Source organism: Artibeus jamaicensis, unplaced genomic scaffold, assembly GCF_021234435.1.
Source record: "Artibeus jamaicensis isolate MK-2021 breed Jamaican fruit bat unplaced genomic scaffold, CSHL_Jam_final contig_1132, whole genome shotgun sequence".
In the NCBI taxonomy this organism is placed as follows: domain Eukaryota; kingdom Metazoa; phylum Chordata; class Mammalia; order Chiroptera; family Phyllostomidae; genus Artibeus; species Artibeus jamaicensis.
Genome location: NW_026521221.1, coordinates 3,995,356 through 4,019,931, shown reverse-complemented (window position 1 = coordinate 4,019,931; position 24,576 = coordinate 3,995,356). Strand labels below are relative to the sequence as shown.

At 44.7% G+C, this 24,576-nt stretch overlaps 1 protein-coding gene across 10 annotated transcripts in view; it reads left to right on the top strand.

Annotated features, from left to right (window-relative positions):
• The first annotated feature begins 2,644 nt into the window (after positions 1-2,644).
• MEIS2 (Meis homeobox 2) overlaps positions 2,645-24,576 on the top strand; it is a 198,374-nt gene continuing 176,442 nt past the window's right edge. For 4 of the 10 annotated variants that reach the window (XM_037163066.2, XM_037163064.2, XM_037163071.2 and 1 more), the window contains exons 1-7: positions 4,195-4,460; positions 5,807-6,039; positions 7,569-7,710; positions 8,439-8,489; positions 9,399-9,449; positions 10,270-10,419; positions 20,197-20,311. In XM_037163066.2, coding sequence (XP_037018961.1) covers positions 4,449-4,460; positions 5,807-6,039; positions 7,569-7,710; positions 8,439-8,489; positions 9,399-9,449; positions 10,270-10,419; positions 20,197-20,311 — 754 coding nt within the window. In that variant the 5' untranslated portion in view covers positions 4,195-4,448. Of the gene's footprint in view, positions 3,057-4,194; positions 4,461-4,569; positions 5,004-5,806; positions 6,040-7,568; positions 7,711-7,877; positions 8,100-8,438; positions 8,490-9,398; positions 9,450-10,269; positions 10,420-20,196; positions 20,312-24,576 lie in introns of those variants that run through there. The other 6 variants (XM_037163065.2, XM_037163073.2, XM_037163070.2 and 3 more) reach the window with 4 other exon arrangements.

Genomic DNA, 24,576 nt, shown 5'->3' with positions numbered 1-24,576 from the left:
TCTATACAAAACATCAGCAAATTGGTGGTTAAAAAGTAATAGTCTTTTGAATGAATCAGGCTGATCAAGAACCGGCATCCCGAATCACCTTCAGCATGATTTTGTGTGTGATCCACCGCACTCTGATGCGATGTGAAACTAACAGTTTCATAAGTGACGTGCATCTAGGTAAGTGAAATCTCTTTAAATTGCCAGAAAGTCGGGTTTCTCCATTTAGGTAATCAGTGAATTTTTAAATGCCACAAATTTCCTCCAGTAGGGTGTTACTTTTAACACTCTCACACTTCTTAACTAACATCTTTGGAGTTAAAGATTGTTTTATATTTCTTTAACGGTATCTCAAAATGTCCTTTTTCTCTCTCCTTCTTACATCAAACCAGGTTTGTGTCTGTTGTTTGCTTTATTGTATTCAATAAAATGGAAGAGAAGTTACAGAATATGAGTGAGAGAGAGGAGAGGGAAAAAGAGGGAGGGAGGGAGAGAGAGTTAGTTCCCAGGTTAAAACGCCTTCTGCATCATCCAAATGATGAAAATAGATTTTAAACTTTTTTCTTTTCTAAAACCCAAGATTACCACAGAGTCATCAACCCATTATTAGATTAACAACTGTTTGAAAATGTAGAAATTATCTATAGGTCTAAATTGTTTTTACTCGGATGCACTGCCCTACAAGAAATAGGTTTTTTTTAAATATATACTTTTGGAGGTTTTTTTTTAATAGACACTGTAGGGATGCTAATTCCACAGCATCACTTTGAAGGGAAAAAAAGCGGTGGTAAAAGAAGCAGAAGGGAAGCGGCGGTTGAATCTTTAAACTCTGCGATGCAGAGGTTCAGTTCGAAGTTACTCTTTACAAAAGAAGCGTTTATCAAGGAAATTGAGTTTCTTTTTTAAAAAACAGAATGATACAACAATAATCCCACTGGCGACAATAAATACGCAAGAATGAAAAAACAATTAAAAGAATAAAAACTGAAAAAAAGTAGTATAAATTTTTCAGCTAGCGGCGCTGCAGGGAAACTTGGATCCAGCAATATCAAAACCTCTCTGCACAGTCGAAAACGATCCTCAGCGAGACCACACTGGCTTTTTTCCGGCTCTCATCCTTCCCGCCCCGGCTAAACTGAATTCGCGTAACTGTCGCTCGAAATAAAATTCTGGAAGGCAACTTTTTTTCTTTTCTTTTGCGTCTTCTTTTCTTTGTTACTCACCTGTTCTTATATGTCGAAGAGAAACTCAGTAACAAATAAGGATGCTTTTAATCTTGGAGTTTCTTCTAGGGGGGGGAAAAAAAAGAGGCGGAGGAGGAAGAACCCTTCCCCCAGCCTGCAGGTTTTCGTACCCTTAGGCTCTTGCAGCAGGCTTGAAGCCGGGCACTCGTGTGGCTGGGATAATCCTCCTTTCCAAAACTCCGCGCGCCCGGCCGTCCCTTTTCTGGCCACACTGGCCAACACCTCGCAGTCCGCAGCCCCGCTCCCTGGCGTCGCACTGCCCTGGCTTCTGCCAGGCCTTCCGCACTATCTTTATATGTGAGGGCCGGTTTCCCGCAGACATCATTGTTATGATGGCTCATTTAATCAAACTGTTTAATTGCTCTGGTAATCACTATCATCATCACAGGTGCTCAATCATTCATCATTTTTGGAGGGCTTTATTGACCTCCGGAGCTCATTCCCCAGCCCTATTAAAACGGGGCCAAATTTCTCCGACTCCACTCGGACTCTGCAGGCTGCGATCTAAGCCCAGTTGAGTGTAGCCCGAAAGAAGCTTACAGTGAAGCAGAGACGATGGAAAGAGGGCACAAACAAACAAACAAACAAATGGTCCACCCGCCCTTCTCTCTCTCCCCCCCCCCAGCGCCCCCCCCCCCCCAACCACGAGATTCTCACTGCGCCCTCCATCCCCCGGGAAGTCAGGTCAAAGCCGCGCGGTGGATATGCTACTTTCTACTCTCCAGAATGGGTTCAAAGTTGGAGAGGGACACGGCTGTTGAGGAAAAGTCTGTTTTCGATTCTCTGTGCGGGGGACCAGAAACGCAGGCGAGAGTGAGGAGTTGGGAAGAGGGCTCGCTCCGAGCACCAGGCCAGGCTGCTGGGCTTCTGGTAGCCGAAGGGGCGGCGGGGTTGGCTCTGTTGCGCGCGCTGGGTGACCGTAGCTCCGCCCCCATCTCTGGCTCGCGGTGATTGACGCGCGGCCGCCTGGAAACCCGAGGCGCCGAGGTGCAGTTCGGGCTGGGTGCAGCTCCGGCCAACGGTTGGGCGAGACTCGGGCCAGAACTACTTCGTACACAAATGATTTGGGATAGTTACCTTGCCTTTCCTGCACTCTCCTTTTCCTTTTTGGAAAAGTTCATTCCGAGTAGACCCAATCTTCCCGATCCCACGAAACAGCCCAGTGTAATTAACACAGCCATTAGCTGTTGTTACCGCGCCGAAGCCTCTGCGCCCGGGGAAACTACAACAAAGCTGGGCGGGGAGTGCCGGCCAATCCCCCTCGCCTGACATCCTCCCGCTCCCTCTCTTTCTCCCGTGCTCCCCAGCTCTAAGTGAGATCCAGTTTAAAGGCGCGCGCGCGAGGACGCACACGCGCGCGCGCGCACACACACACACACACACCCCTTGGCGAAATCCAACATCAAACACCTAAACGACTCCCTCCCCATTTCCTCCCACCCGATTCCGCCGAGGCCCCCAAAGACTCTCCATGGTGGCCCTTGTACGCATCGCTTGGAGAAAACGCTCTCTGAGTTATGCTGGTTTCTTCTTGTCCTGGAAAAAAATGAATGCTGACAAAGGTCCTGGATCTGCACAGGAAAGAAAGTACCACTTACAAGGAAAAAAAAAACAAAACCCACCACCTCAAGCCCGGCGGTGGTACCGTCTGCAGAGCCTGCTGCCCTTGGATATTAGGAGAAAGCCTTCGGGCCGCGGTACTCGGCCGGCAGAAGAGTAGGGGCCCGCGGAATTAAAAGGAACAAAAGCAAGAGCGCCATGCCAAACGTCCCCAACACGACCCCGTTAGGCATGAGCCCGGCGTGATGGGAAAATAAAGTAGAAGTAAGTTTCTTTTTTAAAAAATTAAAAGATCTGAGGCTGTACCGTACTTTCCCTGCGGTTTTCTGCAGTTTTCCTCTCTGCCTCTCCCTGTCCTCTTCATAGACTCTCTCTCGCCCTCGCTCTCTCTCTCCCTCTTCCCTCCCTCGCGCGCGCGCGCACATAAACACTCTCTCTCCCTCTCTCTCCCTCTCGCCCTCCCCCCTTCCTACCCCCAGCCGTCCCCGCGGAGGAGCAGGCTTGCTGATTTGCTCGGGTTCGCTCGGCTCCTGCCTCCCCTCCCCCCGCCCCCCCAGCCTGGGCAGTCGGACCGCACTCGCTGCATATCAGAGGCTCGGCGCGGCGCGCTCCTCCTCGCTCCCGCTCCCCACTCCCGGGATGTGTCTCCGCCGTACGACGGGCTATGGCCACCACGACTTCCGGGTTCCGTCATTTCGTTCTCCCGCCGCCGACCCGCGCCGCCAAACTGAGGCTCTTCTATAAGCCAGGCAGCAGCCAACCTGCCAACACCTACTGACACTCACTCATCTCCCAGAGAGAAAGAGAGCGTGAGAGAGCGAGCGCGAGCGAGCGAGCACGAGTGAGAGCGAGCGAGCGAGAAAGAGAGAGAGGGAGAGACAAAATACCAACCAGGAAAGGGGGGGAAGAAAGTCCAATTTTTGCAAACTATTCTTTTTTTTTCTTGATCCCCCCACCCCTGCTTTCTTTGACCGATACTTTAGAGAGAGAGGAGCATATTATAGATACTGCGGGGGCAAAGCTAAGAGAGGGGGGAGGGGGAGGAAAAATTCAAGAAGCAGAAACCCCTCGCGGAGTTTTGCTGGAAGAAAAAAAAAAGGGGTCTGAAAGAATCCTCCTCTTCATCATCATCAACCATCATTCATTCACTACCTTGACATTCCGGGCTTTGATTGACAGCTGGAGTGGCAAAAAGCCATGAAACACGACAGTTCGGTTACATGTGGGCTGCTGACGGGCCGCTCGTAACCTTCAGTTCGGGGGCTTGACAATTTTTTTCTTCTTTTCCTTTTTTTTTTTTTTTCCAACTGAGGGGAAGAGAAGAGAAAGAGGAGGAAAGGAGGACCGAAGAGAAGGAGGAGGGGAGGGGGGAGGAGGAGGAGGTGGAGGAGGAGGAGGAAGATCAGGAGGAGGAGAAAGAAGAGGAAAAAAGAGAAAAAGAAGAAATATCACAGGAAAAAAAAAACTCTTCGTTGTCTTGCCTGGGCTTTTTTTTTTTTTTTCTTCCCTAAAAAATAACATATTGGAGAATTGGGAGAAGTTTCCTTGGTTCGGACAAAAAAAAAAAAAAAGGAATCTTCAGCCTAGATCACTTTCTTATCCGGACTGGGATATTAAATATACGACACATCCAGGAGTTTATTGGAGCGCAGACTGATGGCGCAAAGGGTAGGTTTAAATCTCCAACACTTACCTAGATATAAATCCTCTCCTAAGAGGGGCCTGTCCCGATGCTTCCTCTCCCTTCAACACTGCTGCTGCTGCTCGCTGCTTGATGATGGCGGCCAGTATTTTAAAAAATAGCAGCAAAATTATTCATCGGCTTCTTTCCCCCCCGTGCCTCTGCGTGTGTGCGAGTGTGTGTGCGTGCGTGTGTGCGTGTCTGGACGCGCGTGTTCCAGCGCTGTGCGAGCGGGCGGGCGGCGAGTGCGTGTGAGTGGTGTGTGTGCGTGTGCAATTGTTACACGCTTTCGCCTCGCTCCAGCTCTTACCCCGAGCAGCGCGATTCCCCCGGTTCTCCTGCTGCCGCCGCTGCCGCCGCTGCTCCCGCGGCTCTGGGCGGGCACCGGCTGCGTAGGAGCCGCCGCCGGGGCCGCCGCTGGGGCCGCGCTGCCGCAGCCGCTGCGCCGCCGCCTAGACTAGCCTGGGCTGCTTGTTTTGTCTCTGAAATTGACAAGGACGCAGGGAATCAGCTGCTAAATAATGTTTCTGGTAACTTTCACGTTATTCCCCCCCACCCCCACCCTCAGCTCCCTGCCCCCGGGGAGGCACTGGCCCCAGTCTTCCCTGGTCCTCGGCGTTCTCGTTCTGATTATTAACGTTTTTCTTCTCTTTATTTTGTTTCATTTCGCCTTTTGATTTATTGGATCCTCTGGAGGAGGCGAAGGGGGGTTAGGGGTGGGATCCGGGGCTTCCTCCTCACACTAACCAACTCCACTTCTCCCTCGGTTGGCTCGCCGGGGTTCTGCTGCCTCCGGCCTGAGCGGGACCTCCGGGCACCCCCTGGGTCCCCGGCCTCATCGCCCCCTCTCCCTGCTCTAAATGCTACGCGTGGTTCAGACTTTCTCATTTTTGAATTTAAAAACGTTTTCCCCAACTTTCAACTCTGTGGTTTCGGCTGGTTTGGTGTCTGTGTGTTCAACTCGTGCTCGGTACTTTTCTCCTTTCTGACTTTGTTTTTATTTTTATTTTCTCTTCTTTCTCTTCTCTTCTCTTCTCTTCTCTTCTCTTCTCTTCTCTTCTCTTCTCTTCTCTTCTCTTCTCTTCTCTTCTCTTCTCTTCTCTTCTCTTCTCTTCTCTTCTCTTCTCTTCTCTTCTCTTCTCTGTCTTCCCCCCCACGCTGCCTCCCCCCTCCTCTCTCTCATCTTCCCTTCGGGTCGTTCCCCCTCTCTCACCTCCACTCCTTCCCCACTCCTCTCACTTGCTCCTTCTCCTCGCTTCTTTTCCTATTTCCCCTCTGCTTTCTTCGCTCTCTCACCTCCTGCGCCCCTCTCCCCTCTGCCGGGCTCTGACAGTACGATGAGCTGCCCCATTACGGCGGGATGGACGGAGTAGGGGTACCTGCTTCCATGTACGGAGACCCTCACGCGCCGCGGCCGATCCCACCGGTTCACCACCTGAACCACGGGCCGCCGCTCCACGCCACGCAGCACTACGGCGCGCACGCCCCGCACCCCAATGTCATGCCGGCCAGCATGGGATCCGCTGTCAACGACGCTTTGAAGCGGGACAAGGACGCGATCTATGGGTAACCCCCACCCCCACCCCTGACCCGGCGTACTTTTTGTCAGTGTGAGTTCGAGTGTGTGTTTGTCTCTCGGGGGGGGGGGGAATTGAGGAGATGGACGGCTAAGTGGGGAGTTACTTCTGCCTGTAGAAGGGGACACCGCTTGCCTTAAGAAAGGACAGTGCAGGGAGCCTGTTCTTCTGCCCCTCGGGTGTAAGTCCCCAGAAGGTATGGCTTCCTCCACCCCCAGGCCCTGTCACTCCGGACCTCACAACCCGGAATGACTGAGTCTTCAGAATCTTGCCAAGGCCTTCTCCCCAAGGACGAGATTCCTGGCCAAAGGACGCAGAGCTGGTCCTTCCAGGCGCCCTAAGAGAGGCCTTGACGAAGGAGAAAGTTTCCTGCCGATGAGGAGCAACTTTTTTTTTTTTCTCTTGTGTTTCCTACCGAGAGTCTGGGAGTCACTGAGTACAGCTTGAACTGGGATCAGGGCTGCTTCTGTCGGCCAGGAAGTCCTAATCACCCACTTCTTAATTCTCTGTAAATAAAGGGGGCAGACCTTGAAGTGCAGCCGGGTGGAAGGGGCTGCTACTTGCAAAAAGCGGCTCTTGGGGGGAGTAAGGGAGCTGGCTGGAAATTATTTTATATTCGGAGAGCACTCGGCGAGGGATGGGGATGCACAGTCCAAACGCGTACCACTCGGGCTCTCCCAGCTGAGGGTAGGTGGGGAAGGCTGAGGGGTGCCGAGGGGAGGGGACAGTCCGTCACCAGCAATTGCGCCTGAAGCCAGAGGCCGCAAGCATCCCGGAGTGTAGCTACACCGCCCGGAGGAACACAAAGGGCAGGCGCGTACGCACGCTTCCAAGTTTTAACACTCGATTTACTTATTTTTGCCGATGGAGAAATACGTCTTTGGAAGGCAGCTCTTGGGCGTTTAAGATTCCTGTTACTTTGGCCCCCACCCCGGGCTTTACTAGAAGTAGAGCAAACAAGTTTATAAGGCCAGGAGGTGGAGGGGTTAGAAGAGCCTTCTCTCCGATTTAGGAAATACCACCTCGGGTGTATATGAAGGTGAAGACTTTGGCTGAAATGCCCACTACAATGCGGGGTCAAGGCAATGTTTTTTTTTATTTTTTAAATTTCACAGAGTGTTCCTTTCTTGGGAGGTCAGGGCTGGGTCTCAGGGGTTGGATCGGCGGCCTCTGTGGCGTGGGGAGTGGGTCTGGCACTCCAGGCCCCAGCCTGCCTGGGCTTCTTGGACGTTTCATTGCGTTCCAGCGGAGGCTCTTTTTATTTGGCGGACTAAAGGGTCCAGGGGCTTCTCCCAGCAGATCCGAGGGACTCCTGAGCTGAGGGAAGGAGCCAGGCCGTTTTTCCTTTCTCTTTCTGGCCCAGGCTCGGCTGGCTGAGGAAGGGTTGTCAAGTGTGATGCGTGCCTGTTGTGTTAAAGAAGGAATCCGAACCCTCCAAACTTGTTGATTACAGTTCTCGCTCCTTCCCCTCTGCACCCCGTCTCCGTGTGTGTGTCTCTGCTTGGCGCTGCCCGTTAGGCACCCGTTGTTTCCTCTGTTAGCTCTGGTCTTTGAGAAGTGCGAGCTGGCGACCTGCACTCCCCGGGAACCCGGAGTGGCCGGCGGAGACGTCTGCTCCTCCGACTCCTTCAACGAGGACATCGCGGTCTTCGCCAAGCAGGTCCACCCTTCTTGACCCACTCACCCTGCGGCAGCCCCATCACCCCCCTCCCCTTCCCTCTGAGCGTTACATGAAAGAGGAGGAAAAGGCAGGGACACCCGATCTGTTCCTCCGGCCCAGTCCGCGGTCTACGCCTCCTCCCCATCCCTGAGCCTGCAGGCGAATTGGAAGCGGAGATAAATATGGGTGTTTGTTTTCCCCCCCAGCCAGGAATACAGGGGCTCGACCCTCGAATTAAAACTGACCTGCTCCTAATCTGGGGCTTGGCCTTTTCCCCTGCCTGCAGCTACTTGAACAAGAATTGGGGACAAGGGCTGTTAGGGACCCGAAAGTGCCCCGGAGGGAAGGAAGCTGGGCGCCTCTCCGGGCGGTCCGCGCCGGGCGTAGAGGTGAGGGAGGCTGACAGCCTGGGCCCCCTTGGACGACACAATAGGGGAGCACTGGGGCCCAGAGCTCGGCCCTGGGTTCCCGGCTACAGTTCAGCGGTTCTAGGGACCCCTTCATGGGGCCAGGGCCAGAAGGCCCTGAATGTTTTTCAGCTGATCCCACTAATTTAAGGCACTCGCTTGATTCATGTAGTGTTTTACCAAAAGCCCCTCTCCTCCTCTCTGTCACTGCCGGTCCCTCCACCATCCCCCCTTACACACTAGTAGGTGACAGGGTTTGGGGTTTTTCCCCCCTTTTTAAATGGAGTGATCATTCATGCCGATTTGCCCTGCTTCTTACAGGTTCGTGCCGAAAAGCCACTTTTCTCCTCGAATCCAGAGCTGGACAATTTGGTAAGGCTTTACTGTTTCTTCCCTTGGGCCCCCTCCCTTGCCCAGGAGCATCCACTTTCTCCCTGAGCTCTGGGGGAGTATGAGCAGAGCCCTCCTTTGAAACTCCAGGGAGACTGGGAGGAAGGGACTTAGCTCAGAGCGCCGGCCAGGGAGACAGCGGTGAGGGGCGGGATGGACGCAGGGCTGAGCCGAGCCCCCGGAGGCACCGAGTCCGGACGCAGCGCCGAGCGCGCGAGTTGGGGACGGTCCCAGGTCTCGGCCCCGGGAGTGAGAGGAGTGAGCTCTTTCCTCTCTTTGCTGGGCCGGCGTGGAGCCCCCGGCAGCCAACCCGAAAGAAATGAGGCTCCTCGGAGGGCGGGCCGGGGAGTCTGGGGTGAGTGAGGGGCAGGCCAGCGCAGGCCACTTTTAGGTGCGATTCTTTTGCTAATTTGCACGATTTCAATATTAAAAGTACTTAAATCCGCTTTCAAAGGCCCTGCTTCACCATTCATCTTGAGTATTTCCTTCTTTACTAAGGGCGGATTTCGCTGGGTGTGCGGTTCTAAAAAGCTTTCTCTTTCCTGAGAAGCGACTTAAAAAAAAAAAAAAATTGGCCTGAGGTCGAGGAAGGGGACGGTTAAAGAGGGCCCAGGCAGAGAAAGCAGGCCTGGCCATAGGAAAGCCGTTCTTAGGAACAGCTCACTGAACACCAGGAGCAAAGCTATCAAATGCTTCGGCTCCAGTTGAGTCAGATTCCTAGCCCGTGGCCAATGAGGCAGAGCTGATCAGTGATCACTTGGTTTTTCTGATTTCTCTAAGGGTGGGTTTTTGCCTGGTCACTTGCCTGCTTCCTCTCCGCGGCCCAGTTCCCTCACCCGCCGCTGCCCCCAAGTCACCCTCTTAACGCCACACTCTAAACTTTTCTTTCAGATGATACAAGCAATACAAGTACTAAGGTTTCATCTTTTGGAGTTAGAAAAGGTAAGCAGGAAATGACACTCCCCGCTCTCATGTGGCCTTCCCTCTCTCAGTTGTGTTAGGATTTTTTTTTTTAAACAAACCTCCAGTCGGAGGGATTGAACACCTGGAGCTTTTGAACAACCCTTTACCAAGTTCTTCCTTCAAATTGCTCCTCATCCCAGGGTCTCAGAGGATGGGTGAATTAGGACAGCCCTGCCTTTTAAAGCAGCCTCCCCCCCACCCCCACTCTTCATTTCCCCAGGCATTCAGGATTATTTTGAAATGCAGCAAACCATTTGTGTTACTGGACATTCAGCCTGCTTGTGTCTCTATTAGCTCGGCTCACCCTCGGCTCCAAGCGTGCAGTAGGTGCAGGCAGAGGGAATCGTCCATGCTGGGGTGCCTTTACATTGCTCTGCAGCTCAATCATTTTCCCCTGGAAACATGCAGACCTCCTGGCTCATTGAATCACAAATGCTAACGCTGCTCCCAGTTCCAGCGTTCTAACATTTTGATGTTATCATCAAATCGGATTTTCTTCTCTGGACTCCCAGTCTAAACCCAGTTGTTTCCAGTGCTGTTTCTTCTCTCTTCATTGTAACTTGTTGCTCAGGGAAGTCTCTGGAGAATAATATCTGCTACAACAACTGCTCTATTGTTTCCTCGACTTCAGCCATTATACCTATTAATTAGTCTTAGTTTGGAAGACTTCGCACTGTTGCTCTTTCCAAATGTAACCTTGCAACCTGATGTTTTTCCCTTTGAAAAAAAAAATGAAACAAAACAATAACGACAACAACAACAACCCCAGCTGAACCCTCCATCATAACCCTCCTTCTAGGTCCACGAACTGTGTGATAACTTCTGCCACCGGTACATTAGCTGTTTGAAGGGGAAAATGCCCATCGACCTCGTCATTGATGAAAGAGATGGCAGCTCCAAGTCCGATCACGAAGAACTTTCAGGCTCCTCCACCAACCTCGCTGACCATGTAAGTCTGTGAGCCTTTGGTGTTCTTTTAAGGCCACTGGGCAAAGCATTTCTTTTCTTTTTTTTTTTAAACTTGTAACATGTGGCCCCATGGATTTAGCTTTCTTTTTTAAATGATTTGGTCTCTTTGGAGGTCTTCTGCCTTTCCTAATAACTCTGCCATACTCTTCCTCTTCATTTCCCCTTTCTTAGAGCTCCCTCCTTATTTATGTTGAGAACAATAATAATAATAACAACAACAACAACAACACAAAAAGACTCCGGGAGTTGATAGGGTGATTTGTGCTCTTAATGTGTCAAGTTTCCTGGCTTTGGTGACTTGAGTGTTAGCAAATTGTCTGATATGGTGACCGCTGCCTTTTCTGCTTTCTCAATTCTGTGCAATCAGTACAGGAGAGAGAGAGAGAGAGAGAGAGGCAAGACAGCTAGCTGGACAGGGTGGGGTAAAAGAGAGAAATGGGGAGGGGGGCCGATTTCTCTGTCTCTCACAGAGATGACAATCCTGAGAATTATTGGCACTCTTGCAGTGCATTTGAAATAAAAGAAGGAGTGAACACTACAATTCTCAGAGCTTTTGCTCTATAGAAACTTATTGCCAGAATATGGACTTATTGCCAAATGCCTGAAGCATCTTCATAATAAAAGACAGTAACCTCGATGAAACAATTATTAACAATGTATTCCAGAAAGCTGAAGGGAATTGTGATTGAGTAACCATAGGTTAGTGGTGGAATTTTAACACTGTAACAGTTGGTGAATGAGGACAGAAAGTGTAGTAAGGAACGACTGTGGATGTCAGGCCAGGAGGGAGATTTCCTTCTATTCTCTCTGTTTTTAATCCTATTTTGGAACTGATCTAGTAAGTCTTGTGCTTTAAAAAAAAGCATATGTAGTGAGACTGAAAATTTGAAAAAGAAGCAAAGAGGAGAAGGATTGCAGCTGGTAGGAAAGGCAAGAGTGGCGAGGTTAAAGAGTGGGTGTGAACAGCAGTGTATTTATAGGAACTCATGCCTGGTTGTTTATAGATTGCATTCAGTTGAACTCACAACCTAAAGGATATAGGCTGTAGTCTAATGACTTGGTGGTGGAAATATTAATTCAACATTCTGTGGAGTCAAACAGACATTGAGGCTTGAAGGCAGTTTGTATCACCAGCACCAGCACCACCATTCTTATCCCTGAGGGTTAAGAGGAATGAGTTGAAATGCATTCAGAACAAACCTTCTCTGAGGTTCTCCATCCCCAAGCTCAACACCAGAAATTTTGAAAATATGCAGCTGTAGATGTTAATTCTCAGCTTGTGTGCTGTATAAAAAGACAGTCTAAGGACAAAAGTTTAAAAAAGAAAAAAGAGAAGAAAATGTCGGTCCTGGATATTTAGTTCTGAGACAATATAAATACAATAGTGTTGAAAGAGTCTGTGCCTCTCTGTACCCTTGGCTCTTCCGGTCAGGATGGGGGAAAACTTCGGGAGCTCCTTTGCATACTGAGTGCATGACCTGAAATCCAAAGGGTGCGGCGGGAGCTATAGAAAGTTCATTTGCTGATATGTAGCCTTGAGATGTGCGGTCGCGGTCCACGAGGCATGGCACTACCTTAGAAATAGTTGTTGTTGTTGTTGTTATTTATTTATATTTATTTTCATTTTTCATTGCTTCCTGTTTTAAATTCATATGCATTTTACAGTATTGGGAGAATGGGAAGGGATCCAGTTGCCTGGTCTGTAGAATGAGAGGTTCACTGTTGTCTGCAGCCGAAGAGCTTTCCTCGTGACATTTCTAGGGGTCCTGACTACTTGGTTTTCTAGAACAGTTTCTTGGTGACTATTTGTTCAAGTGAATGTATAGAACTAGGCCATGCTGATGTTTGCATAAAAGAGAAGATAAACTGGACTGTGTAGAGTATTGGCTGATAGAAAAGACCAGTTTATGGAACTCTTGTAATATTTAAATTATACTCAAGGAGGAAGTTGTACCTAAGAGGATAATACTTTAATAATGTAACAATCACCATCTCTGGATAAAAGAGTCAACTGTAATATGTGTGGCTCTTCTGTCAGGTCCCCAATCAAGTGGCTATGACAACCGATTTATTTTGAACCCATGAGGGCTTGCCACCTCATTGGGCATCAGAATTTAAAGCCTTTTCTTTCATAGAGATCTGAACTATCACATTCTGACTTTAGCCCCCTGCTATTTGTTTTGAAAGGAAGCAATAATTTGTTCCACCAGCACAGTGAGTGGAAAATGCCGAGGTTTACCGTAGACTTGGGTTTTATGCAGGAGGTGAGAGAAAACCTTGGAGAGTTTTCACCGTTTCTGACACTTTTGTACCAGAGGTATATTGATTGCATTCATTTCCAGGCCTCTCCCTACAAAGCAAATTCTTATGCCTCTTTCACAAGCAGGATCTCCCTTAAGCCCCCAGTCACAAAAAAGAGAAAGATATCCCAACCACTACCTGAAAAGTGGTCCAAGTGGGGCATTTTCAGCTTGGAAATGTGTCCAATTTGAATCTCCAGGTTTATTTTTTTCATTTGCTTTGATATGCATATTTAATACATCGCCCCAGGCTGGATCTCATTTGGTGCACACTGGTGCAGGGGTGATGATGAGCCACTTCAGAAGGCCCGAGAGTGTGTTGTTTTCTCTGTTTTATCTGTTGGCCCACTGTTCTGATCTACTGTGCTTCCTCGTGGTTTTATTTGCACATGAAATGCTGAGAACATTTCAACTTATTGGCTATGAATAATGACAGCTAAAAAAGAAGTGTAGTTTAATTTGTTGTGTGCCAAGGTTTCTCTTGTGGAGGTGACAGTTTGTGACAGCTGTTTGACACCCCCAAAACACATACACCTCTATCCTTATTAAGTAGAATCAAGCTACAGTGTGTGTGTGTATGTGTGTGTGTGTGTGTGTATGTGTGTAAAGAAGGGAGCGGGCAAGGAGGGAAAGAGAGAAAAGAATAAGCATGTAATTCTGTGCAGTGGAAAGCAGACAGACAGGGAAGCACCAGGAGCCAACTCTTAGGTACTAGAATAGCTTTCAACTTTCTTATTAAAATTTTTTGAAAATAAACATGAATAAAAATAACTGTTATAAATATCTTGAAAGCAAGTTTTCCCAGCAGACTTTTAATTAAGAATGAGTTTTGTATTATATAGTATTACTTAGTAAATCAGGCTCTTGCCATGCTGATCTCACATTTCCTAATTTTATATGAGTAAATCTGGTGTAACATGGATGCATTAAAAGAAGACAACCGTCATGTCTTACCTCCCATGCTGCCTTCAGTAAAGATACTGAATTTGTTAATTTATTACTGACATTTACAAGATGGGCATAATGATAAAAGGAAGTTTGGAATAAAATAGAAAATACAGTTTGCAACATTGGATACTCTTATTTTGTTTAATAAATTCACAATGAATGCTTATATTTTCAATATGATGATGTTTTTTGTTATGTTCATAAGGGTAATTGCTCTATAGACAGGAAACAGCTATCGGAGTATTCTTTAGAATTTTGGGGAGAAAAGGAACCATGTTGGTGAAAGGATATAGAATTCTATTTTTCAGCTGCAGTTCATGTTCAGTTTCCCAGGCATTCAGATTTATCATGTTTAAAATAAACATGTCAAGAAACCAATTCTTTAAAACAAAGTTTGAACTTGAAAACTCTTGTAGAATAATCATGCTTTTTCTAGTCTGTAGTATTTCTGAATAATAGATGATACCCACATTATCTGCTTTACCTAATTGTAGGTCAACGTTCAGATCTAGCATAGATGAATGAAATGTACTTTTATATTTACATATAAAGATATTACATATCTGTAGATCAAGTTTAGACAAGGAAATATATTTGTCTGAAACACATTCTTTGAGCTAAGCTGTATTTGTCTGAAGTGCATACAGTTATATTTTTATTACTAATTAATGTTTATGAGGATCTATGTTTTATTTTTTGGACAAGTTAAGTAAAGGAAAAAATATAATGGTATTTATTAACAGTTCGTGAAAATGCTGTAACATGGAGTGGCTCTGATAATATGACTAATAAAAGAAAAGTATTTTAATTTTTATGTGGAAAGGTGTAATTGAACGTGAAGCTATGCTGTTGTTTTCCTTTGGGTCTCTGACTATGTCAAATTTATTCCTGTCACCACAGTTTTAAGAAATGGGCAAAGTCAGAGAGGAGAGTCCCCAGAACCTTGTTCCTGACAGAACATGGGCAAGTGTCGGTCGATGGATTCTTTTATTATCTGGAGAATGTAAGGGAGTAGGCAGTGAGGAGAGGGACTGATCTGCAGAATATCAAGGGGGAAATATGAGGTTTGATAATATTAATCATTTGAATGATTTCTTTGATCAGATAGTTTCTTCTTTCCAGTGTAAGATTAGGCCTCACAGTGTGTGACCTAGGCCCTCTGGGTACCTGCTCCGGGAAACTTCCACCTCTCAGTGTTGTTCAGCAACTCAAGCAGATGTGGCTGAGGCCAGGCGCTTGCTGTTATTGTTGTTGCATAGTTTCTACTGGTTGATAGCTTTTCTGTCAATTTCCCACCTGGAATAATTATATTATTTAAATCATGGAGGTTGTGCGGTTAGAAGATGTCAGTGTAACTGTGAGGAGGTGAAATTAAACAAGGATGCACTTGACAGCCACGAGCCTTCACTACCATTAGATTTAAATTGCGATATTTTTCAAAGTTCATTTTTTGAATTTTTTCAGACTGATAGTCTATGGAATATTTAAGCAATTCAAAACTATAGGAGACATCATGACATGACAATATACCAACAACACAAAAATTTTCTATCTTCTCTAAAAGTCACTCCATTATGTGGGGAATTATTTGCAAAGAGCTATCAACCCTGTGAGAGCCACTCACATATTAATTCCCAAAGCTTAACAGAGGGTTGGAGACAAGGAAGGACCTGCTCTGTTTACATTTTAAAGATCAAGTCCCTGTCTGAAAGCAAACACACTCCTTCTGAGTTCTTCTGTCAACTTTAGACTAATGGAGTGAAATTTTCACAACTTACAATTGACATTTTAAAGTCTTATAGGCTCGACTCTCTTATAGTAGGAGTCTTCATCTTATTTTATTTCTTATAAGGATTTTATTTATTTATTTTTAGAAAGGGGGGAAGGGAGGGAGAAAGAGAAGGAAAGAAACATCAATGTGCAAGAGAAACATTGATCAGTTGCCTCTCGCACGCCCCCAACTGGGGACCTGGCCCACAACCCAGACCTGTGCCCTGACTGGGAACCAAACAGGTTACCTTTTTTTTTTCTCTGGTTCACAGGCTGGCACTCAATTTACTGAGCCACACCAGTCAGGGCTCATCTTATTTTTTAAAAAAATAAATTTTGTGTAATGTCAAAGAAGTGAAAATGTCGTGAAATCGTAGGAAATATGTTAACAGTATTAATTATGTGTACTGATATTAGTCACGAGCTTTCGTTGTTTAACTGTATGGTGTCAGGTTAGTTTTGCACACTCCATTTGCTGATTAAAATATCTTTATGCATGTAGACTATTACTTTCCACCTACAAGCACATATTTTGAATTACTTTACTGTACTTTCCAAGTTCATATATAAGTTTTGACTCTGTTATATATCAGGTTTTTATTGTGGAGGTTCTAGAAAATCAAATGCTATTTTAAAGTATTTTTAATGCTCGAAATAAGAGGTGAAAGTGACCTAAGGGATTATCTTGCCTAACTTCTGAACTTTACAGGGATAAAGGAAACCAGTTCCAGGAAAATAAAGTGCGTCACTTGCTTAAATTCACAGGCTCAGTTAGCGGCAGCACCCGCCGAGTCCTCACACCAATCGGATGCTTTCTCCCTTAACAGCATCCATTGAATCACCTGTACAGTAGGGGTCTGAGATGAGTTTCAAATCTTTTTAGACAAAACCTATGTATGGTACGGCTTTCTCTTTTTTTCTTGAACCCTAACAACATTTTACTTCTCCACGCAGTTTTGAATTTGTTTAGAAACCCTCACACATTTACTACGCTGTCTCTTTGGGTAGAAGAACTATGAGCTAGGTAGAATCATTTAAATATGGAAACATCACCAACCCACCAGGCTTTATTAAAGAGTACCCTATAGGCAGTTCTCCCGCAGAAATGCTATAATGATTGAAAATGTTACAATTTCCACCATATCTGCAACGTCAACATAAGAGGTGCACATAGGATTTGCTTCCTATGCCTGGAGACTCCTGTCCTCTCTTCGCTCTTTCCTAGATTTAGCAAAATTCAATGATGGTGCTAAATCAATTTTTTTAACTTTCAAGGGAGCAAACACGGGCAGAGTTGTGTTTTCTAGGGAAAGCTGTGTGTAAATGAGAAACAGAGGAGAGCGGCAGAGTGATCTCCTGTGGCCCCGCTCCTACAAGCTCTCCCCATCTTGTCTCCTGCTTTTATATTAATTACAACTTGCATTATCAGCTGTGAGTCTGTAGCCCAGCAAATAGAAAATACTGCCCCTGGAGACCTAGCTTCTTGTATCTATTTTCCATCTCCTTCTATTGTGCTCCACTCAGTATTCACTGCTTTTCTCCTGCTAATACCGCTCTTTAACGCAATTACATAAGAGCAAGAAGAGTACCGTATTTGACTCCCAATTATTAAAGCCACTGGGAATAGAAACACGTTCACTCCTTGCCCTCGGGTGTCTTTATGATACTTTTGGCTGAAGACGGGACATATGTGGTGGAATGCATATACCTGAAGGCTCACCCACATGCATGCACACGGGAAGCATTTATCTTTATTTTTCTTCATATGTCATGTGTTTTACATGCTTTCATATGCTACTTTGGTTTCAAGATTCACTAAACTTTCTGCATAGAACTTGGCAGGAAGCCAGGCCATTATTCCTGAAGGATGTAAACTTGGAAACTATCTAGGGAAGGAAAAGAAGAAGAAGAAAAGATTTGTGATATAAACAAATATTTCAATTTAAGAAAAAAATCAGTGTTATGGGATTATATTTTATCCAGTTATATAGGTTACAATTTTTTATTGACCAGATTATCAATATTTGTCTTAGTGTATGGTCAAGTCCCCATGGTGTAGCTGAATACAGACAAGCTTGGGGTAACTCCTCAGCCTTGAAACCCCAGACCGGTTTATCTGTTGTTCCGCTTTTTGAGTTGGATGAATATCATGGAACTCCTTAGTCTGTGTCAGTCTCTCGAACTAGATCATAGTGCTTGAGACACTATGTGGAAACAAACATCTGAGAGAGGAAAGAGGGAAGAGACAGGGGTGTGGTGGGTTAGATAGCAAACTTGAGCCAATCTCAGGTCTGGGCTAAAGACCAAAGACCCGACTCATTTGGAGGAACCAGCTGTTGTTAAAGTAATATTTGCTTATGTGGCTTCTTTTTTAGTCCTTTACTTCAGAAAGCATCTCCTCCAGAAAACCATGGAAAGAAATAAGCCGAATTCTAAATTAATGGGGTCTGACTTTAAACTCAGTACAGGTTTGAGTGATGGGGGGACAAACCGGTACTTTCGGTTGCAGGAAGCCTTTGTGGGCGATCCCTTCCAATCACTATGGCGCCCAAACAGAAAGCCTGGCTCTAGCTTCCTGTGAACGATTATGTAATAACTATTGGATGACATTTGCCTTAAAACACAGTTGAGGTGTTAGTGGTTAATTATTGTAATTTTCATGAGGGGTAAGGAGCTTTTATAGCAGCTGGCTTAATAAAAGGCCTGCAGTGCGTAAAATTAATATCACTTGCTGTGTACACTGGGAAGTTTAGCGTAGGTGAGTGTGCTGCAGCTATTGCATTTTCCGAAAGAAGCCTCCCCAGTGCTGTTGCGGGGCTAAGCTTACACCATGCCCGTGTTTCTCTCTCTTCCTCTTTTCCATATAATTCTTCTGGCTCTTTATCTGATTACCTTCCGGCAAACAGCTGACACGAAGAGGTTGAAAAGCCTGAAGAGGAACTTCAGTGTTGAAACTGTTGGAGTGGTTTCTAACTTAGATGTAAAAGAGAGATTGCAGGCACAACTCTCTTAATACAGGCAGCAGAGATCCTCGGTTTTTATGTTATTCTATGCGACTTCATTCCCTAATCTACTTCCTAAAACATAGCTTTATGTTGGAGATCTTTATCTGTGCTGTACTTTCAGTCACAAAATTTCTGCTTGGGGTTTTCACTTTGAGTCGCTTGCCTGATGGCAGCGCCAATAGCAATCTTCATATAGATGCTGTTTATCTACACAGCTTTGCATCATTTCATCATCTATCAAAAATGCTAAGTATTAATGTGCAGTTAGTTTGTAGCAGATCTGTACAGAAAATAAATAAGGTTTTTTTTCCAGCTGTTGTTCCAAATGAGAATAGTAGGCTATTATGTCTCACCTTGTTTTTAAATGTTATTTTGGTAAATTCTATGTTCTGTATGCACGTCATAGAGTTGATGGTGAGGAAAACGATAGGCCGGTTTTTTTCTGGATAAACTATATATGATGACAACACTGCAAGATTGCTTTCAGATGGTCAAGATGTTTGCCTGTCTCCTATAGACATGTTGGTCTGTCTGAATCCTTACCAAATATTGCAAGAAGAAATAGTGTGCTTTGAGAAATTGATGTTGTTTTGAACACATGTACCCCCAAAGAAACCCTCCCCCCAAGAATTTACTTGCTATTAGGTCTGCGGACTTAGCTGGAGTAACTTCATACAGGTGACAAAGAGTACTGCTCAGGCTTTAAGGCCGGTGTATATCATGTGCTGTTCTTACTCTCTGCTTCTGCCAGAGGAAATTCCATCTCTTGCCTGCCTTCATGTGGTGCTGATAAAGTCCTTCCTGTACATTAGAATTCCTGTTTTCCTTTAAGCAACAGCAGGGTATTGGGAATGATCGGAAAGGGGAGGAGGAACAGGAGAAGGATACACTCAGCAAAGTAGCACGAGCTATAACTCCCGGGTCGCCTCGCTTGTCCTTTGCACGCTTGTCCTTTGCACAAGTAGTTTTCCAGGAGAAAGCACTGCTCTGTGAAATCACAGCTTCCATGGAGCTCCCGTGAAAGTCCTAACTGGTTTATGAGATAGCTACCAGTTCGTAGTTGTTTCGATTTTTTCCTTGTTGTTTGTGCAAATTAAAGCAGACTTGATTATTTACTAGGCATGAATGCAGTGATAATATCACTGTGTCTTTTGGTGGTATAATCAGTTGATAACGATTTTGAGAGTTCAGTCAGGCTGTTTTAGGGCAATGCATTTGATAGGTGCAAAGAGCTCTCTCATACATTTTTGAGTCTGTGGGATTTCTTTTTTTAAAGTCACGGAGCTTGGTAGATGTTAATATTTTGAAGTACTTAGTAGCCAAGAGCTTTGGGATCTATTTTGTAGAAGAATGTGCCCTAAATAAGATGGCAAGAGTTAAAAATGACTTTTAGTTTTTTAGGTAGGATTTTGTCTAACTTTAAAAATTAACTTCATTAAGGCATAATTTGTATATAATAAAAATGCACCCATTTTAAGTGTCTATATCAATTTGCTTTAAGAAATGTATACACTGATGTAACCATCACCTCCTTGAGGCTCTAGAGCATCTCTTTTTTCCTTTTTGGTACCTATTGCTGAAAAGACAACATACTGTAGCATGTCATCTATAGATGCCTAGTTCCACAAATACTAATATGTACACATTTTGTCTCTCTCCGCACCTTTCTTCTTGGCTCCTCATTTATGGCTGAAATGGTAACTGTGGAAAAATTTCTTGGAATTTTGACATCAGAATCCTGCATCTTGGCGAGATCATGATGATGCAACCTCCACCCACTCGGCAGGCACCCCAGGACCCTCCAGTGGGGGTCACGCTTCCCAGAGTGGAGACAACAGCAGTGAGCAAGGTAAAAGGTTAAGCATTTTCCTTGTGCAAAGTAGGCATGACGAAAACAACTTCACTATTTTATGACATCAGTACATCTGCCTCCCTGGAAGCAGGAGGATGGCAGGTCAGGGGGCACAGCTGCTATTTAGGGGGACAGTGTTCCCTGTCTTAAAAAAAACTTACATTACTTAACAAAATCCAAAGTGAGTTGTGTAGTCTTTAAGCAGGCATTACACTAACAATTGATTAGTTCTGCCAGTTCTTTTACAAATTTGGTTATCTACACTTGTGTGTGTGTGAGTAAGTGGAGTGGCAGAGCTCCTTTGTGTCGGGGGCGGTTTTCATTCTGCCATGGAGCCTATATTTTGTTTGGGGCGCCCACTGTAAGAGTTCTCTGTAGTCAAGCAGTAATGCCTCTAAAGCACCGAAAGATGCCCAAATCTGTCCTGTTTAGCTCCAGAAGTACTGCACAAATTTTGTATGGAATCTTATCTTGGGAATACGGATTCTGAAATCCTTAGCAGGTTATTTGCTTCCACTCAGCAGATATGGTGACCTTCGTCACAAGTCCTAAAAATGAGAATAATCGGAGGGCAAAGGGGATGTGAAGTGCAGATGACAAGGAAGCCTAGTGTAGTTTGGAGTAAATTTTACTATTTAGAAACTCACCTATTGCACAGAGAGCGATTATATGTTGGTAGGAATGGCTCTTCTATGGCTAAAATGATAATTTAAAGGAAGATGCATTACTGAATGTGGGCCAGGAAAGTGTATAGATTTTACTTTTTAATATTTTACATTAGATGGTGTCTGATCTCCTAAGTCTATTTCATCTCTATTATGACTGTGTTTATGGCCACAATATTTAAGTATTACAGAGTCTTCCAAGTAGAGGACGTTTAACAGCTTGAGCTGAAGGCATGCGTGCCATCTAAAAGAGGGTGGTTGATGTAGGGTGAATGCCTTCACTCTTCTGAGTTTCTGGCCATGGATTTTAGATTCCTGGCGTTCTAGAAGACTCTAGGAAAACATCCTGTCTAGGATGACAATAACTTGAATGAGTCCGAATTAGAATCGAGGTTTATGCAGTTTGCAGCTGACACAGAAATTAATGCTGTGAGATGATACACTGTGTAAGAACTTGTGAGTCATATCTATCGAGGCTTTATATACTGTTTTTATTGGGCCAGTTAGATTGTATATAAGACAACTAAACTATAAGGCAGTTTGAAGATGACACGTATGTACATTCAATGGATCTTCATTGCAGTGGCTTAATTGTAGTTCTGTGTCATGGCGATGGACTGACCGACTTCTCAGCGTGGCTAAATCTGGAAAGCTTTCTATGGCTCTACCCTCCCTACCACCCCAACTGCTGCGGCATAAGGGACGGAATGTAACTATTAATGAAAAACAAAACACCCTAAACACTGTACAAAGAGGGGGGAAGGCGAAGCAAAGTTAATGGTCTAATGAGGCTATCTTCCAAAGACTTGTGTGTGAGGCTCGCTTTGACCTTTCACTTTGCTCAGGAGCTCAGCGCTTCATTTTTCACATTCTTGCAATTACGTTAACGCTTCAAGCATTTCTGACTCCAAGTCAGCTAGCAACACCAGGCATAACTCAACACTGTGAGTTTTTCTCCTCTCTGTAGATTCATTAACAGGTCACCGAGGTCCCAACTGAAATTTAAAACTGACTTGTTCTGTTGGGTTGGTTGAGTTATGGCAAGGGAGATAGCAGGAAGGAACCAGAGACCAGGGGAGGGGGGAGGGAGAAGACCCTGGGGTTTGGAGCAGGGAAGAGTTGTGGCTGTGAACGAGGCATGGAGTTTTGTCATTTGGGTTGGTTTAGTTTTGCTGTTGCTGTTGCTGTTGTTGTTTTAATCAAGGAAGAGGAAACTTCTGAGATGGGTACACCGGTAAAAACAATGTGAACAAACCTCCCTGCCGTGGGTACCTGCACCCACTTATCCAATGTTGAAGGATTTGATCCCTGTAGGATTTTGTTCCTTTAATCATATCTCTGTGGGATTAAAGAGTGGACATGGTAGCTTATGTGCATGAATTCTAGGAAGTCCGTTGTTTTACTGTATTAAAATGTAAGGGACAAAAAAAGTTATGAGTCCTATAAAATGGAGAATGTTTTGGCATGGGAATTTCTTACCTGGCTTCCCCATCAGTGGTTCCACAACACATGTTTAAGGGTATTCTGTTTTTTAAGAGTAGACTCTAAATTTTGAAGGCAAGACTCAGGTGTATTATTATGTCATACTCGTGCTCATATTAGTCTTTTAAACATGTTTTCAAGACATTTTGATATTTTGTCCCACTGAATTGTCCAGAGTAGCTTTCTGTGGGAAAGATTAATTATGTGCTTCAGGGCAAAGTCAACAGAGATATTGACTGAATCGCATATGCTTATCCTAGGTTAGATCTTGGGGTTGATGTATAATGGAAAACCTAAGAGGGATATTTATGTTCTTAGTATTAACTATGTTATAATATTACATTGGAAACCAGGTTTCTAGTTTAGAAAGGACTTTTCTTGCGTATTCAGAATTTATTAGCACAAAAGGCATATGGAAAACTGTAAAATGATTCAGTTTCAAAACAAATTATGATAAACAGAAAAAATAGGGATGAATTGTACTAAATACAGTGTTTTCATACACATTTTAAATTAAACTTTAATAGCCATATGCTATAAAACAATACATGCGTTTATGTTGCTTTATAATTGTTATGAATATTTTAACTAAAATGATTCATACAGAATTTTACTTTGGAATGTAAAAATACCTCATTTTGTGACCCGATAGTGAAAGCTACAGTTACCCAGGTGAAAGGTCATCTTTTCCTCCTTAGCGTTTGGGTAACAAAATGAAAGGAGGAAAAAAAATCAGATTTTTAAAATCTTGTAAGAAACAAACTCAAAATCTTTCTTGTAAGAAAATTCTTGTAAGAAACTAAAACCTAACTCTACTGTATCTTTCAAATAGCACATGCCTAGCAGTCAACTATATAAATATGAACCAGACTTTCATTCACTCTGATTTTTTTCCCCTAAAAGCATCCAAAAGGAGGGAGTTTTTCTTGTTAGTCATTTTAGAGTGAAGAAAGAAATCTGGTTTTTCAGGGATGGAATTAGGGTGCAGACTAGTGGCTCTGTGGAAGTAACTGGCCCTCTTTGTATCTGGCTTCCCATCAGTAAAATGGGGCTTGATAATAAAGCTTGGGGTCCCTAATTCTGTACCTGCTGAGTCAAAAGCTGCTTTGTATTTCATTGTGTGTTTTGCCAGAGTAAAGACTAGGAAGCAGCCCCCTTGTTCAGAGAGCACTTTGAGAGCCTTAGATGAAAGGCACAATATATGTACAAGTATTATTATTATTGATGGGTTTGTGTAACTCCCATTAATGCTGATGGGAGTTACGCATGTGAATTGGCAAGAGAATAGACCCCTCAGTGTTTAGAGCACATGAAATTTACATTTTTTCCAGTGCTGTAATTGAGATGTTGACAAATTGGAGAATATTGATGAGTCTTTGTTTTAAGTATTTCGTGCCAAGTTTGTTTTATTTTTCCTGGTTTGAACAATGGTATGGGTTCAGCAGCAATGAATAAAAAGGGTAGAGTAAAGATAACTTTGTATTTCAATATTTTGATGTGCCAATATGAAATGAATTGTCTTAGGCAAATGGAATATGCTGTTTTAATCATTAGCTATGCATGAAAGAAAAATTGATGTTGACATCTTTGCTGTAAAATCGTTGTAATGGGGCCTTCCTTACAATTCATTTTTGTAAAATTCATTTTGTACATTTTGCAGCAATTGAACAATCCCTGCACTGTGAATAGGCAGGATTCCCAGAAATACCGAGACAGTTGGCCCAGTAACTGCTGAGCTCACACTGCACACCACACGCACGTTAACCATGCTGTTGCCAGACCCGGTTTAACCTAAATACATTCGCCTTCTAGCATCTATATGTCTCTCATCTCTCAGGACACAGGGCTGTACCAGCCAGTGCAGTTCCTCTCAACTCTTCAACTCTGCCACCTGCCAGATCCCTCCACTGATGTCCCTATCCATCACCCAGGCAGTGAGACTAGAATTCCATCGCTAGATATTTATTTATTTATTATCCAGTTCTTTACTAATCATGGTGTTGAAACCTAAAATTACCCCCCTTGATATTGGATATAAGTATTTATAGATAAGCAAGCGTCTAAAATAGTCATACATGTCTGAGTTCATAATGCATGCTATTGTTCTGAAACAGT